Consider the following 17,614-nt stretch of genomic DNA (forward strand, 5'->3'; position numbering starts at 1 on the left):
ATATTGGCAAGATGTTCTTCTTTCAAGAAAAGTCTAGACAAAGTTTTAACCCCACTGATAAAGAGAAAAGGGACAGAGTTACCATAAGGGTTGCCATTCAGAAGGAGTGGAGATGTATTGGGAGATCCAACCAACAATGGAAGAGTGAAAACCAAGTTTTTCAAGAATATGAAGGATGGAGAGTTTTCTATTTTATCAAAGGCTTTTTCATATCAAGTGTAATGCTTACTAAACCTACCTTTCATCTTTAAAGGGCCATTGTCACCTTGAGCTTGTTGGATAGGGAATAGGATCATGTACACCGGTGTAATGTAGCATCATGCACACCATCATGTACACCATCATGTACATCAATTTCAAATGAAATAGAAATGATTATTGACTGTTGCGTAGTTAGAACATGTTTAGGATTACGTATGAGAAATAAAGTTTTTAAATCAAAAAACGTTTTTTGGAAAAAACTTAAAAATTAAGACTTTGCCAAAAGTGTGTTTGGGTCATTTTTAGACTATTTGAATCCTTAAAAGTGTTTTTTACCAAATGTGTATTTTTTTCTTCAAGCTGACTTTTTTAGTGTTAAAAGCATTTTTAAGCTTCTAAAACGCAATCTCAAACATGCTCTTAGTTGATTTTGTTTTTGTTTTAAATTTAAAGGGCAAGAAGTAAGTAGCACATGCCGGCTGAGAATTGCTCTTGAGAGGCTTAGATGAGGAAACTGCAGGCGCTCATTCAAAACCAATTGAGTCATAGCTTAATCCAGTCTCACTAAAATATTAGTAGTTTTCAAAGCGGCTAATACTAATCATGCTTGTGTGAGTGATTCTACATTACAGATAATTGAACCCATATCCTAATACGTCCCAAACTTCATGTGAATCTCCTTAAAACCACTGAATCACCGTCATTGGTTGCAATTGGTTTTCTTTAAATTGCACCCACACGCCTCTTAAATGTCCGTAAGCATTTATATAAAGGAAGAGGTGTTAGCAAGTTGCACTTTAGTAAAGCAATGATAAAGATATTTTTAGGCTACTTTTTATAGATAGGCTAAGTGTTCTTTTGGGTCTCTTTCTGTGGCAGGTTTAACATTACTTTTTAAATGGATCCGTGAAAGAAATGGGAAACAGAAGTTCCACCCCACCCTCATGCAACCTAACCCAGAACATATGCCTCTGCCAGCCAGTCATTGCATTGGCTTCACATTCACAAGCTTGGAATTTTATATGTAGTCGCTGCAAGCTTGCAGCTGTCATTTGCACCCATTCATTATTCTGTTAAATATTGTATCATACTCCTTCTCATCACTCACACACTTTCTTTGTCACTAGATATGAAACTTCCTTGTCCACCCTACTCCATGGTGATGGTGGCCCCTCACTTTACCTACCCATCTATGACAATTCACTTTAGTTGCATGGAGAGGAATGGATTTGGATCTTCCTAATTTACACTTTTATTACTAAAAATTTGGATAGTAAATGTGAAAGAAAGTCTTTATGGAGTTTACTTGTCCAAGTAGGGGGTTGTCTAATACTTGCTCGGACAGATGAATTCTATAAAAACTCTCTCACATTTAGAGTATGTTTGGGATTGTGTTTGAAAAATAGAGTTTTTAAGTCAAATAGCGTTTTTTGGCAAAAGCTTAATGTTTTGACAATTTTTTGACCCTTAAAAGCACTTTTAATTTTTTTTAATAAACAGATACTTTTTTCTTTAAACAGACTTTTTGAGTGTTAAACACATTTTTATGCCCATCAAACGCATACTTAAACATGTCCTTATTGTCTGAATCATCAAAATTTCTAAAAATCTCTATCCGAGAGAAATCCCCTGCAATGAGTCGTGTAAGGGGTTGTTCGAACCTCACTTGCTTAGGCAAGTACAATGAGAAGCCTTATTGCACTAAATCCTTGCATTTTGTCTATTATAAATTATTGTTTCCAAAAAAAATAAAATAAAACAAAACAAAAAGTAAAAGAAAAACCTTGATTTATTGCGTATATAATTTATTGTGTGTATTTATTATTATTATTATTTTGAAAGAATTCCAATCTCATTGAAGAAGAATCACGAGCATAACGCCTTTACATCACAAAACAAAAAGCTCTGAAAAATCATAGCTGAAGCTACGAGGTTACAAATCATAGATGCTTACATAAAAATCAAACATTCAAGATCTATCTATGACTACGAGGTTACAAATCATAGATGCTTACATAAAAATCAAACATTCAAGATCTATTTATGACATCAATATCCGTTAACCTATGACTAATTTTCAGTTGTAACACCAGATCTATTATAAAAAGACTCAACTCAATGCATAGGTAGCTCATCTTCCTCGCTATGAAAACATATAACATCCACAACTCAAACGTCTAGATAATCTTTATTCAAACAAAAATATTGACAAAAAAAAAAAAAAAAAAGAAGAAGAAGAAGAAAACCCAGCCCCAACAGAAAAACAGCCATAAAAGCAAATATCTGCTCCTGAGAAGACTAGATCTACTCCTCATCGACCCAAAACGGTCGGAAAACTACATCATTTTCCTCGTAGATCGCTCACGAGAGCAAATCTAAAGAGAAAAGTATTATTCAAAATAATAATAGTGAGTAATTAATACAATAAATTAAAGAGAAAAGTTAGAGTTTTTCTTTCTAAATTAATAAGGGGGGAAATGGTTATAAAATAAGGTATTTCTCACTCGTTATCATATGATGAAAGAAATAATAAGAAACTAATTAAAAATATCTCCAAACACAAGATAATATAAGCAATTCACTTAGCTAAACAACGTGTTCTAAAATTAGCACCACGTGAAATTTTCATAGCCCGCCAACTTTGAAAAGAAAGCATATGCAAAATCAATACTAGCAAAATTCCAATCTATGAACAAGTTGGGACTATTGATAAAGATGGTTGCACCCATTAGTACTGAGCAGCCAAACAATGCAACATGTTACATGAGTTTAATTTGGTGAAAGAAGCAAGAGTAAAGAGGTGTTTGGCGGCAGGTTTAATGATATTCCTATATACGAATCACTAAGATTTGAATAATTGATCTTGACCTTCCATATATTGGGCCGAGTCAGATCAAGGGTGCACCTCCCACTAAGGTGAAATTCTCCACTTTCATATATTTGGTCATTTTTAATGTTGATCAACGCTTTTTATCCATTTTTTTTTTTTTGCTTTTTTACTTTAAAAAATATATTAATAAATATTTCAATTATAAATTATTAAAAAATTGACAATAACGAAAATATCCTTAATAAAATAAATTTTTTAAAAAACTAATATAAAATAAATAAAAAATAAAAAATTAGGGTGTGAAAATTTAAAAAAAAAAAATCGGATATTTTTTTCTTAAAGAATAAATGTTTTTTTTTTAATTTATTTTTTTTATTGGGTTATTTGTTGTCTTGTTGAAAAAAAAAATTAATGTCATTTTTCTCTTTTTGCTAGTCTTAGAGAGAGTCATTGTCAATTGGATAATAATTTAAGGGGAATATGTGAATTTTTTCTTAATTTTTATTACAATTATCTTACAAACTAATGAATGATATTGTTTCAAAGAGGTATCTCAATTAGCGGGAAACCATGTGTCATGAAACAGAGATCACTAGTTCGAATTCTTCTTTCTCATTTTCCCTCATCTTGTGCATACATGTCACAATAATAATAATAATAATAATAATAACCTATGATATTTACCAACGAACTGAGGTGCATGACATGTAATTTGTGTTTATTCTTCTTCTTCTTCTTATTATTATTATTATAATAAAGAAATTTGGGGTTAGGCGTTTGACTTGGCATGTTTAGTGGAAGATTGAGCACGAAATATATAGATAATAGAATAGACAAATTTGAAATGGTCATATCTCACAGTGCCGTGTACCGCGGTAAAACCCTTCCGTTACGTCTACGAAGGAAAAACCATGGAAATTAAAGCATATCCCAAAACCTAAGAATCATCATATTCTATTTGTTTTTCTAAACACTTTTCAGAGTTTTGACTTTTTGTAGTACAAGAAAGCTTCAGAATCAAACTCTTTAGAAACCCAATTGGACAGCCAAAGTTCTTTACGATCGGTTTGAGATTGCGTTAGAAAGATTAAAAAGTATTTTCAGTACGTAAAAAGTTGTGCTAAACAAAAGCTGACTTGTTTAGTAAAAAATTTCAAAATAACTTATTTAACTTTTTTACCCTAAAAACAACAAAAACGTATTTTTAACAAAAGCTTAAAAATAAAGTTCTTGCCAAAAAGTGTTTTCTCACTTAAAAGCTCTATTTGTCAAACATGATCCCAAGCATGTTCTTAATCTATTTACCTACATGTATCATAAGTGTTAATATATATATATAGATATATATGGGAATGTTATGATTCTTCTAGTGTCTCTAGTCTAGGTGGATATTATTATTATTATTTTTCAAAAAAAGAAAGTGATATTTATTTCTCTTGCCAATTTTTTAGAAAATATTAAAATAATATTCACCTGAAACCATAAAAACAGCAGGAGAATGGTAACATTTTCCATATATATATATTTTCAAATTAACCATGAGAAAAATATAAAAAAGCTCCACAAATTAACAACCGTTTGCGATAAAGCTCCACAGTGTTCAAAAGGTACTAAAGTAACCCATTAAACTACCAAAATGTATAAAAAAATGCCACTTATTTTTTATATTCCTATTATACCCCTATTCTTTTAACAAATAAAATAATAAAATAATTGTAAAAAAAAAACAAACAATTTTTTAAAAATGCAAAAAAACTAATGGGCGAATAAATACAAAAAAAAGTTTTTTGGAATAAATAAATAATTAGTCACTGTAGTTAGCTTAAATTACAAATTGTTTCATGTCGTATGAAAGTAAAATCAAAGGTTCTTAAGATATTAAAAAAAAAGAAACAATTTAGTCCATGTAGTCAAATTCCGTTAAAAAATTGTTTTTATTCGCCCATTGGTTTTTTTTTTTTTTTTTTTTGTATTTTAAAAAAATTGTTCGGTTTTTTTCTTACAATTATTTTATTTTTTAAAAGAATAGGGTATTATTGAAATGGAGAAAAAAAAGAAAAAGTTTTTAAAAAGTGGCATTTTTGATACATTTTGGACTACTTTAATACATTTTAAATATTGTTGAGCTCTATGGCAAAGGACTATTTATTTGTGAGGGTTTTCTATATTTTTTCCATTAACCATTGAATCATGGGTTTTAATTTTGTAGACAATGTGGTGGACTCGAACTCTAATGCCTTGCAATTGTGGTTAGTTTAGCCATTGGGCTTAAAGTTAGTCAACATTATTCTAGAAGGTGACTCATTGGCCATTGTGCTCGCTCTCCAACACAATAATCTTATTATACATAATAGAAGATGATATCATCTTTATTTTTCAAATATATTGGGCTTCCTAGCTCAGCTTCATAGTTCATCCCCAAGTTCACGTGAGCCTAATTTTTGCATTCATGGTTTAATAAAATGGACCGCTTTATATTTTAAAAACATTTTATCTTTTATTTTATTTTTTATTTTATTTTATTTTATTTTTTTTGTTAGGACTTTTTTTTATAGTAATTTTACGACTTCTTATCATATATCTTAAAAAATGAGATAACTTTTACAATTATAATTTGATTAAAATTTAATAGTGATTAATTATATACTTAATGGTAATTTTAAGAGACGTTATGTTTTGAATAACACAAGAACAACTTTTAACATTACTCGACATTTTCTAAATAGTGGAAATGACCTCTTTCTAAACTCATATTTAAATAATTAAATTTATTATTTAATTATTTTGTCTTTTTTTGGAGGAAAAAAAAAGGAGATGACGTGGGATAATGATAAACAGCATGCTGGGCGTGCAAGAACGCCCAGCTAATTTTTTTTATTTTTATTTTTTAATTTTTAATTTTTTTATAATTAAAATATTAAAAAAAAGTTTTTTTGCTAGGCGTGCATGACTGTTCATGTACGCCCAACGTGCTGTGAATCATTACTTAACATCTTGCCACATAGACTTTTATGGGCAAAATATGGAGTTTTTATTAGATTCTAGTATGACTAATGTTAGGTACCATCTTTTTATCCTCTTAAAATTCTCCTAAAGCTGTTGTGACTTTTAAAATTACCATTAAATTTTAAATGAATCATACTTGAATTTCGATCCAATGATGATTTTGAAAGCCACATCAACTTTAGGAGGATTTTAAGAGGATAAAAAGATGGTATCTAGCATTACTGTTCTAGCATATCTAAGTATTTTTTTTACGAGGTATTCTAAAGAAGAGAGAATTCAAATTCAAATCTCAAATTTCAATCATTCTTTTCATGTGATTGTTTATCTGCCACGTCAATAAAAATGGGCCAAATGTGGGCATTATATTGGAGTAATGCTAAGGACCATCTTTTTATTTTTCGAGTTGATGTAGTTTTTAAAATCACTATTAAATTTTAGGAGGATAAAATGATAAAAAGAGTGGCTCAGAGACGATTTACGCGTTATTATATTACATGATTTATAGCCTTACTCGTTATTATATTACATCTAAGCTATGTTTTTTTTGGGAGGATAAGCAAGTCCAGGCGGCGGACAGAAGCTGCCAAGTGTCCCGCCAATCTCTACAGTATACACCTCGTAAATTGCTCCAAAAACGAGGGTTAACTAGGCAACATCAAGTTCATCAACAAAAATAAATCTTCAATCTCGAACACAACACGCCCATCAATCTTGCCCTAATCCTACGCCGTCCGAATCAGATAAGCTTTTGCCACTCCGATAACATGCCAACTGGCGAGCTTCAGAATCCGACGGAGAATGGCACCGAGGAGGATGCGTGGGTGTGGACGCAGATAAAGATGGAGGCGAAGCGCGACGCCGAGTCCGAGCCGGCGCTGGCCAGCTACCTGTACTCCACCATACTCTCGCACTCGTCGCTGGAGCGGTCGCTGTCCTTCCACCTCGGGAACAAGCTCTGCTCTTCCACGCTGCTCTCTACCCTCCTCTACGATCTCTTCCTCAACGCCTTCTCCTCCGACCCCTCCCTATGCTCCGCCGCCGTCGCCGATTTACGCGCCGCCCGCATCCGAGACCCCGCCTGCGTCTCCTTCTCCCACTGCCTCCTCAACTATAAGGGCTTCCTAGCCTGTCAGGTACCCCTCACCTTACTCTGCTCTGTTCCCTAAGTAAAAAATACTTTATTTGTTTTAGGGAAATTCTCCCCATTGCTTCTTTGAGTTTTGGTCCAGAATTAGTTTTTTGTTTTGTTTTGTTTTGTTTTGGGAAAATCCATTTTACCCCTGAAATTGGGTTTTTCAATTTCAATCTCAATGTTTCAAAAATTTTCAATTTAAACCTTCCATTACTAATTTTGGAAATTTTTTTTAAAAAGCCAGAGGGTAATCACAAAATTTTAGAGATTTTCATCCAATTTAACGGAAATTTTTAAAAAGCCAGAAGGTAATCACAAAATTTTAGAGATTTTCATCCAATTTAACGAAAATTAGTAACATTGAAAATTTTTGAAACATTAATGGGTTACATTGCTAATTTTTAAACTTTGAAGTTCAAATTTAAAAATTCCTGAATGGATTTTTTTTTTTTTTTTTTTAAGCTAAATTTAGTTAAATTTTTTTTGCTTTTTTTAGTTTAACTAACCATTTTTGTTAAACACCCACATTAAATTATGTAAATCTTTCTCTATTTTAATAATTAAAAAAAAAAAAAATGAAGGCAAAGACTAAAGTAAAGAATTCAAACCTGAAGGGGGATAATAAATCACATTTTGTTGAAGCAATTGCTGCAAGCTTGTAGAGATCAGCAACAATGTTAGCCTTCAGCAATCAAAAGGAAATGGTAAAAACTAGGAGGCTTGTATTCTTTGGCTTTGCTAGTCTGTTCTTAGTTTGTGTTTGGATTCTAAGCTTGATGATATCAGTGATGAACCTAGAGGAGGTTTGTCTTAGGTCAACAGCCAGCATAGAAACTTCAGCCAAACCTTAATGATATTTTGAGAGGTGAATGGGAACAAAAAACAACTTTTGTATATATTAACAGTAAGAAGCACATAAAAGATATCTGACCATAAGAAAATGGTTGTGTGACGATTCACGATAACTTTCTAAGGAAACCACTTAAGTTTCCAACTATGCACTTGAACTCTTGATCAATCGCTTGTATTATGCATAGTTCCCATGCATGTTTCAGGTTCTCATTTCAGGCTAAATGATGCCATATGAACATGCAAGGGCAACTCTGCATCTTCAGCACATAATTTTGATATATAAGATGTGAACACCCCCCTATAAGGGGGTGGCCACACTCGAGTAGAGGAGTAGCTCTTGTGGCCACTCTTCAGCAGAAGTTGGGATCTAGCCAACCCTCCAGCCTCCACCCCTTTTAACCCCTCTTTTTTTAATTTTTGGGTTTTTTATTTTATTTATTTTATGTCTTTTGTATACAAACATATACGTATCACATGATATTTTTTTAATATGTGGCACAATTTCATTAATCTTATTTGGACAATATGACTACTGGTATTTTTACTATTAAAAACCGGATGAAAAAATTGATGGAAAGACCTATTTGTCACGTGATCAAAACTCTGTCACAGGACCAAAACTCAGGAATATGGTACAATTTTCCTTTATTTTCTAATTTATATAGAAAGGGAGCCTCATGGAATCTTGTATAAGTTGTGTAGTTTTATGTATTGCTTGTTAGGCACACCGAGTGGCTCATAAGCTGTGGACACAATCGCGGAGGCCACTGGCCCTAGCACTACACTCTCGAATAGCAGACGTGTTTGCGGTGGACATCCACCCAGCAGCGAGGATCGGGAAGGGGATCCTGTTTGACCACGCAACGGGGGTGGTGGTGGGCGAGACAGCGGTGATCGGGAACAACGTGTCGATCCTGCACCATGTCACGCTGGGTGGGACTGGGAAGGTTGGGGGGGACAGGCACCCCAAGATTGGAGACGGGGTGCTAATTGGAGCGGGTGCAACCATCTTGGGGAATGTGAAGATTGGGGAGGGGGCAAAGATTGGGGCGGGATCAGTGGTGCTGATCGACGTGCCACCGCGGACCACGGCGGTGGGGAACCCAGCAAGGCTGGTGGGAGGGAAGGAGCGGCCTTCGAAACATGAAGATGTGCCTGGAGAGTCTATGGATCATACTTCGTTTATAACTGAGTGGTCAGATTACATTATCTGAGAGTTTATTGTTAGTTAATGTTGTTATACAGAGGGCTGATGATGGTTTGACTTCCACTGCATTTAGTTACTGGCATTGTAAGCTTTGTAATGTAAATGATATGTATCGAATACATAGAAACTTGCACGAGCCCTACTGCCAGAATGAAAACAGAACTCAATTTGTTTGATGAGGTGTTTTGACGTGATATAAAAATGAAAGTAGTTTTGACTTTGGCTATTTCTATCTATCCAAAAGGTTGCAGGCCATTGTTTTGTTATATTTCAGAGATGTTATATAGGGAAATGACTCGATGTTCTACCTAAGATTAATTATTTGTTTAATTGGAGTTTCTTTTCAATTTGAAAACAATTAAGCTTATTGCAGGAGTAATGGTACATAATACCTCGGCTGATATGATATAAAAGTGAAAGTAATTTTGACTTATGCTATTTCTATCTATCCAAAAGGTTACAGGCCATTGTTTTGTTATATTTCAAGGATGTTACATAGGGAAATGACTAGTTCTACCGAAGATTCATTATTTGTTTAATTGGAGTTTCTTTTCAATTTGAAAATAATTAAGCTTATTGCAGGAGTAATGGTACATAATACCTTGGCTGATGTGATCATATGGTTTATTAGGTCACATCTGTTAGGCAAGATGCGAGTGTAATAATATTATCACATCAAGTCAATTAGATGTAAACTCTTGCATTAGTTTAATAAAATTGACATGACATGAGAGAGTACAATGTGAAATGTAGGGAGAAGTGTTATATCTCTCTGGTAAAATAGTAAAATAGTAAATGTAGTATCCAACATTACGGACTAATTACACAATCAAACGATTAAGGGTCTAATGAAGAGTATTTCGTTATACCAAGTTTTTAAAATGATAATTAAATAACTAAATTTATTATTTTTAAGATAGGTTTATAAATTTAAGATAAGTGGTAATTTATGGTTATGGTATCAAAAGGTAAGAAAAGATAATGAAACAAATCTTTTGTTAATTTGTGCGTTTGATATGATTATGGGTCCCCGTTCCACACCGTCGATTGGATGATTCACTCTAGATGAGCAATCCCTGCCGTCTAATATGAAGTTGTGCGTTTCAATGATACAATCGAAGCATCCTCTCCTCTTTCCTATAAAACTTAACCTTTTGTCTTCCCGAATTTGCCATCTTCTTTATTCGCAGCTCCCTTGAATGTCTCTTTCATCTTCACAAAGTAAAATGATACTTTCCACCCATTGCCTTTTACACAGAGGAGTTTGACGGAGGAGAGGCAAAGCATTTTGGGTACAACGGATTCATCCCACTCAGTAATGGGCGGTTTTGGGAAACAGGTACTTGAAATCCCCACTCTCACTTTTTTTAAAGGCTCTTCAACCATACCTTTGTCATTTTAATTGTTTTTTAAGCGTTTGAACTTTTCCCACCCAATTTGTATTTGTTTTGGATACTCCCTTCTTGGCCAAAATCCAATCATTGTGTCTTAGTTTTTCTTTTCCTCCAGTTGCAAAGTTAAAATCTTAGAACGTAAAAAGTTTTCAGCTTTCATACCCATGCAGATAGACAGAGCTATAAGATTTATTGGTATTGATGATATATAATGGATGACTGAAGAAACGGAATGTTTTGTTTTTAGGTTTAGAAATGCTGAAGCAACGGATCGAGGGGATTTTAAGGATTGGGTATTGCAGAGGATCGGAATCCGTGTGTGCACTACAACTGATCGACGGTTGGTCCCAGAGACATACCTCTTTGTTCTTTCAAAATGTACGGAATGTCCATGTCGTGAACTTAAACAAGTTTCTCAAATGTTCTCCTCTCCACAAAACGAGCATCTATGATAGAAGAACTGGTTCTATGTGGGTTCCAGTGAAGCACAAATCAAGCGGTGGTAGGAGACCCAAGAAGAAAATCTACCACAGAGTCCATGAACTCGATAGAGTAATGGACTTGCAGAAGAAACCATCTCTAATCCTTGAACTCAAGTCCATCATCCAATCCCAGAAACACCAGTCTCTCCTTCTCAGAGACCTGGAAAAACAAGTTGGGTTTGTCCAGAAATGGAGCTTCATGACTGTCATCGAGAAGTATCCTTCAGTATTCCGCGTTGATGGTGGTAACCGAACACCCCCTTCTGTTAGGCTCACCGACAAAGCGCAAAAGATTGCCAGTGAAGAAGCTGACGCTAGGAAATTGATGGAACCCATCCTGGTTAAGAATTTGAGGAAGTTGTTAATGTTATCAGTTGATTGTAGTGTACCACTCGAAAAAATTGAATTCATCGAGTCTGAATTGGGTTTGCCTAATGACTTCAAGAAGTCATTGATTCCGAAATACCCAGAATTCTTTACTGTGAAGGATGTCAATGGAAAGGCTTATCTTCATTTGGAAAATTGGGATTCTTCATTGGCAGTCACTGCCCGCGAGGAAAGATTAGCATGCGAAGGGGTTATGCACTCATCTGTGCGTCCAGGAAAGGTAAGAATATCGAAAGACGGTAACTATCAAGGTCCATATGCGTTTAGAATGGATTTTCCTGCTGGCTTTAGGCCAAACATGAGTTATCTTGAGGAACTCGAGAAGTGGCAGAAAATGGAATTTCCTTCTCCGTACTTAAATGCAAGGAGATTTGAAGCTAAAGATCCAAAAGCTCGGAAACGGGTGGTGGCAGTCCTCCATGAATTGCTCAGTTTGACTATGGAGAAGCGGATGACATCTGCACAATTGGATGCATTTCATTCAGAGTATCTGTTACCATCTCGATTATTGCTTTGCTTGATCAAGCGTCAAGGAATGTTTTACATCACTAATAGAGGTGCGAGAAGTACTGTTTTCCTCAAGGAAGCTTATGGTGGTTCAAATTTGATAGATAAATGCCCCTTATTATTATTTTATGATAAGATTGTATCACTAAGTGGTAGGAGAGTGATGAATTTGCATGGTGGGATACCTTCTTCACAGGCTGTTTCCTGATAATAGAGATATTCCCTATTCATGAGCTCTAGCTAACTGGCCTTTACTTGCCCCAATAATCATTCCTTTTTGTGCTTATTCATCTTACTACTAGTGCCTATATATAAGTTATGCAGTTACCATATATCTAAGCATGTTTATTTGACGTAGTATTTTTTTTTTTTTTTTTGTAAAAGACAAAAATATCCTTTTAAGTATAAAAAAACTGAATATTATCCCTGAAAAAATATAAGACGATTGAGATAGTTTTGTCCATAATCTGTTTTTTATGGGCTGAGCCCATGATCCATATATATACGACGATTGGGGCTGAACATAGCCACGTAAACTGCATGGATATCACCAATGAAATATGTGTGATATTGTGATAAGATACTCATCGGTGATCGGACAGTAGCTGGTGATACAAATTTCTTCCGTGTACCAGCACGTACGCAAACAAATTGACATGCCAGAGTGAATGTCAAAGATGGCCAATCGTCTCGGACGGGGAATCCAATCGAGGATGCCACTTCTGGGTGGTGTATATCCTTGCTCATCCTCGTATTCACTGACTTGCGCTGTCGGTCCCATTCCTGGTCTATCAAAAGCAGCGAACAAGTGGAAAATCGGAGGGAGAGCCCCTCGCCGCCTGGTATTGGGTCTGGGGGTTTCATTTTGGGCGCAGTTAATGAGCATGGCTGGTGCAGTTGGAGGGAGTTCTTTTGTTGCCTCTGCTAGGCAAAAAAGTGCTGTTGAAGAGGTAATCTGATTCTTCCGGTCTTTAATTACTCGAAGCTACATTCATGAGTTCTTAAAAAAATTGTTTGTTTAGTTTCTGGGTTTTCTTGCATGTTGAATTTTGAAGATTGGTTTCTACTATATTGGTAAAATGCTAGGAGGATAGACGTGAATTTTCAAAAAGTGGCCCACATTTTTGTTGGGGTTCTGGGAATTTGATTAATTGTGTTTGTTTAGCTTCTGAGTGGTATTTTTTTTTTTTTTTTGGATTATTTTGAGAATTGACAGATGCCCATGTAGAGAAAACCATTAATTCAGTGGATTTGGGCTCATTGTTTATTTACTCTGTTATTGTATTGGGGTCTTTTCCCCCCCTTTTAGAGTTATGGTGACTGATTCTGCTGAATAAATGGGATAAACACTAATGTAGACTAGAATTCCACTCATGAAATAAAAAATTGTGAAGTAAAAATTACTTCTTAATACTATTCAGCAGAAGATATATGGATCTCTGTTTCAATCAACCCAATTGTATAAAGGTTGTCTCAACTATTTGGATCCTATTTTGCAAGTAAAATTTAGGCAGTGCCAATCCAGTGTTTGCCAAACCATAGTTCACTAAATTCTGAATTGCTTCACTTGTTGCTTGAGTTTTGGTTACTTTTCATTCTTATTAACATTTCGGACTGTTTTTTTACTTCCTCCCGAAGATATTGAAGAATGCCGAATGGCCAGAGCAATTCCCCTTCAAGGAGGAGGATTTCCAGCGCTTTGATGAGTAAGACTCTAACCTAAATTTCCTTGTTCACATGGATGCCTGTTTTTTATTCCTTTGTATCTCTTGTGGTTTTTTATTTGCTTTATGCTTTTGGTTGTTGTTTGTTTAAATCCTGAGGTGGCTTCATTTACTTGAGCATCTATAAAAACTCATATTTCATGATCACTAGACTTAGGGGAGCTAAATTGGGAGAATTTTCAATTCCTGATGTAGGCTTGGTAATGTGAATGGTATGCTGCAATTTCTTTTTCTTGTAGAAGTTATATAATAGGACATTGGAATCTAGTATAACTGTCAGAGTTGGTTTTTTGTTTCTAAAGAAGCTGCAATGCAACCAAATTGTCTGTTGCTTGGGTTAAGAACTAGGTTTAAATTGTGTATACCTAAAACATAAAAATCGATTTTTGTAGATCACCAGATACGTTGTTCTATGAAAGCCCACGCTTTGTGACACACATTGATGATCCTGCCATTTCTGCACTGACCAAGTATTACTCAAAGGTTTTTCCTCCTAGCAACACTTCAGGAATAAGCATCTTGGATATGTGTAGCAGTTGGGTAAGAAATTTCTTAATTTTTAGTATGCCTTTTTCTCTGTTGCATATCTATGTTATCATAACTCATTATCGACCTTGTATTTAGGTCAGCCATTTTCCACCTGGATACAAGCAAGATCGGGTAGTTGGATTAGGTTTGAATGAAGAAGAGCTGAAGCGGAATCCGGTGAGATCATGCTTTTATTTGTTATTTCATTTTGGTAACCATTGGTGTAGAGATTTTTTATTGACAGGCCTATAATTAAAAATTCCAAAATTTGAACTTTGTGCCCCTAAAGACAGACTTTGATGGCTGCAGTTGGATATACATATTTACCCAAAATTTAGGGGTCCTATTGCTTGAATCTAATTAGTAGGTGAGATTTGTCAAAATTGAAGCTAATTCCTGTGTGGTAATTCCCTGTATGGAATTCAGGTGCCCATATGATAGTCATGGTCTGTAGAAGGATGTATTAATGGGTAAGATACAAAATAAAGCATGCACATGTATTTATGGAATCACAGTGATAGGTCTTACTTATTTGCTTCTGTAGAAATGGTAATTATGAACTTGCATTGCACTTAAGAGATAGACCCATAAATAATTCAAATTATTTACTCTGCAGGTTCTGACTGAGTGTGTTGTTCAAGACTTAAATCTGAACCCTAAACTCCCTTTTGAAGACAATTCCTTCGACATTATTACTAATGTGGTATGTACAACATTTTCCTATCTCTCACATCCTTTATCCTCTGCTGTAGCAAGTGCAAGACTGCATATTTAACATTTCATTTTTGAACATTTCCTTTGGGATTGTCGTATTTCTGCATTTACCAGAGGTTTTTTTTTTTTTTTTTTTTTTTAAAAAAAAAATTATGTCCAACTTCTTGTGAAAGCTTAGGCTTCAATTTGTTTTGACCTTAAAGGTGTTTGACCTAACTATATCTGAAAACTCATGGGATTTTTTTATTTTTTTTTGATAAGTAATAACCAGTCTTATTAAAAGCGTAAGGCGCCTCTAAGTATACAGGGAGTATACAAAAGGATCACCTAATTAGAAAAGGAAAAGCGAGCAAGGAAATCATCATAACTAATCGACAACGGGGACAAAAGTACTACAGTCCAAAGATATAAAATATGAAAGCAAGAGGATAAAATGTCCTCCAAAGACCTCTCAAAGTCCTCAAAGCACCTATTATTCATTTCCAACTCATGGGGATATTTAGAATTAAGAATGCAGACTAAACTTCTACAAGAAGTATAGACTTCAATGATTTCATTGTGTAGTGATTTTGCAGCTTCCTTGTTATATTAAAATAATAGAGTAATATCTTTATGCGAAAAATTTAGAAAACTCATCTGGAATTCCTTCACTTGAGTTTATTGATGAAATCTCCCACCCCATTTGTCAATCGGCCAACTTTTTTTTTTTACATGTCCATACAAGGGAAAAGGGAGGGGGCATTCGAACTAGCGACCTCCGCTTCATGAGTGCTGTAATTGACCTGAAATGACAACTTTTTGGATATGAACTCATTTGATTTACTAAGGAATTTATTATGCACGTTTCTTTTTGTATAATCTCAAAACAGTCTCATGCAGCTGAGAAATATGTCCAAATAATTCCTCAGTGCGTATGCTGTTAAAGAAATATTTTCCTGACATTCTCTGATGCCTAAATTCTTGAATTCTGCAGGTCAGTGTTGATTATATAACAAAGCCTTTAGATGTTTTCAAGGAGATGTGCCGGATTCTTAAGCCAGGTGGACTGGCTATAATGAGGTGATAATTTTGTCACTTTTGGGTTAAAAGCGAGAGTAATTAAAATTGCTGTAATCAGATACAAATAATTGTTTCCATGAAGTTCATAGAAATTGTAAACAACATAGTGTAGAATAATTTTACAACTTTACTCCCATCTTTATTTTCCAATCTTTTCAACAATTCTAAGTTCGTGATATTGTTTATATAAACCAGCTTTTCCAACCGTTGCTTTTGGACAAAAGCCATTTCTATATGGACATCAACTGGTGATGCTGATCATGCTTTGATTGTCGGGTCGTATTTCCATTATGCTGGAGGATTTGAACCTCCCCAGGTAATTGACCTCAGACTTCTCTTGTTCTCTAAAGCAAGTAGCTAGTGGAGAATTGCCATAATTCTTGGATAATTGCATTACGTTGCTTACCTCTTGATCAGTTAATTTTGAGGGCATCTAGTCACTTGGCAGTAACGATGTTTCAGATAATACTCTTTCCTGACTTCTTCCCCATATTTAAAATTTTCCTTACCTGCTGAAGTGGTTTGGATGCCATTTCACCGAGCAACCAAAGCCATATATGTCTTTAAACAATTTTTATCCATGTAGTACACACACAAGAGGATTCTTAAATTTTTAAATTTCCATTTAACAATTCTTGATGGAAACTTAAAGATCTTGTGCCCATAATGTCAATACTCTTCATGAACCTAGTATGTCATAACATGTGCATATATATATATGTGTGTGTGTGTGTGTGTGTGTGGGTGTGAGCGCGCGCTCATGCCCACGCTCATGTACCCTTTACTATTCCCCCAAAATTGAGTATAAGCCACTGCTGGAGACTTGCTGATATATTGCATTCTGCAGGCTGTAGATATCTCTCCCAACCCTGGACGCTCAGATCCTATGTACATTGTATACTCTAGAAAATTATCTACGGCTTAAGAGAGGTGAACAGATTTGAGGATTTGTGGTTCTATACTTCTAATTAGTGGCCTTATTCTGGAAGCAATGATTCATACTGCAAGTTTTGTACCGAGCGTATTGTGTATTGCGCATGTAATTTAATGGTGATGACTCAACTTTTTGTAGTTTCCTCTACAGTCTAAATAAGCTTAGGGGTGTCTTGATTGCAAGATAATTCTATTGTTGAAAGGGAGTTTGATGTTGATGGGAGTTGAAGGACAAAATTTTCTTCTAAAACTGTGTTAGATTTATTAAACAGACATGTTCTTCGAGCATGTGATTTTTACATACACTTTTAAAAATGTATACGAGTTTATTAAAAATATATGTGAAAATCACATATTTTAAGAACATACGTCAGTTTAAAGTTGAATTTATTAAACTAACATCAGTCTTTAGTCTCTCTCACGTTTACTTTATGTGGACAGTATAGTGTTTATAATATCCTTCGATTAAACACAAAGGGGTTCTTGTTTCTTGTATCACAATCAATAATCATTCAAGAACTTGAAATACTAAACAAAAAGTGGATGTTTCCCAAAGCCCTGCACAAAACATTTTAGCTTATATTTCTTTTATTATAATCATGTATTGAGAAATGATATGGGAGATCTTGAAACAGTGGCAAGTGCTTCTTTCCTCCCA

At 34.6% G+C, this 17,614-nt stretch overlaps 3 protein-coding genes across 3 annotated transcripts; all 3 read left to right on the forward strand.

The window, feature by feature from the left end:
* Positions 1 to 6,593: 6,593 nt before the first annotated feature.
* SERAT1;1 (serine acetyltransferase 1;1) lies at positions 6,594 to 9,404 on the forward strand. Its single transcript, XM_059577492.2, has 2 exons — positions 6,594 to 7,170; positions 8,744 to 9,404. Exons 1-2 carry the CDS (start codon positions 6,802 to 6,804, stop codon positions 9,233 to 9,235), a joined length of 861 nt encoding a protein of 286 aa, XP_059433475.1. The 5' UTR covers positions 6,594 to 6,801; the 3' UTR covers positions 9,236 to 9,404.
* Positions 9,405 to 10,361: 957 nt separating this feature from the next.
* LOC132166089 (Ubiquitin carboxyl-terminal hydrolase family protein) lies at positions 10,362 to 12,293 on the forward strand. Its single transcript, XM_059576846.2, has 2 exons — positions 10,362 to 10,567; positions 10,870 to 12,293. Exon 2 carries the CDS (start codon positions 10,878 to 10,880, stop codon positions 12,204 to 12,206), a length of 1,329 nt encoding a protein of 442 aa, XP_059432829.2. The 5' UTR covers positions 10,362 to 10,567; positions 10,870 to 10,877; the 3' UTR covers positions 12,207 to 12,293.
* Positions 12,294 to 12,455: 162 nt separating this feature from the next.
* On the forward strand, positions 12,456 to 17,257 carry LOC132165544 (S-adenosyl-L-methionine-dependent methyltransferases superfamily protein). The gene is made up of 8 exons (XM_059576160.2): positions 12,456 to 12,948; positions 13,637 to 13,704; positions 14,115 to 14,262; positions 14,347 to 14,427; positions 14,867 to 14,953; positions 15,938 to 16,023; positions 16,219 to 16,339; positions 16,871 to 17,257. Exons 1-8 carry the CDS (start codon positions 12,667 to 12,669, stop codon positions 16,946 to 16,948), a joined length of 951 nt encoding a protein of 316 aa, XP_059432143.2. The 5' UTR covers positions 12,456 to 12,666; the 3' UTR covers positions 16,949 to 17,257.
* The last annotated feature ends 357 nt before the right edge of the window (positions 17,258 to 17,614 follow it).

Source organism: Corylus avellana, chromosome 11 (assembly GCF_965113065.1).
Source record: "Corylus avellana chromosome 11, dhCorAvel1.hap1.2, whole genome shotgun sequence".
Classification (NCBI taxonomy): domain Eukaryota; kingdom Viridiplantae; phylum Streptophyta; class Magnoliopsida; order Fagales; family Betulaceae; genus Corylus; species Corylus avellana.

Excerpts from the sequence above, each read along its gene's own strand:
- LOC132166089 (XM_059576846.2), top strand. The coding sequence starts at position 10,878 with ATGCTGAAGCAACGGATCGAGGGGATTTTAAGGATTGGGTATTGCAGA.
- LOC132165544 (XM_059576160.2), top strand. The coding sequence starts at position 12,667 with ATGTCAAAGATGGCCAATCGTCTCGGACGGGGAATCCAATCGAGGATG. Across the intron at positions 14,263-14,346 it reads TGGATATGTGTAGCAGTTGG|GTCAGCCATTTTCCACCTGG; the intron begins GTAAGAAATTTC and ends CCTTGTATTTAG. Across the intron at positions 16,340-16,870 it reads GAGGATTTGAACCTCCCCAG|GCTGTAGATATCTCTCCCAA; the intron begins GTAATTGACCTC and ends TGCATTCTGCAG.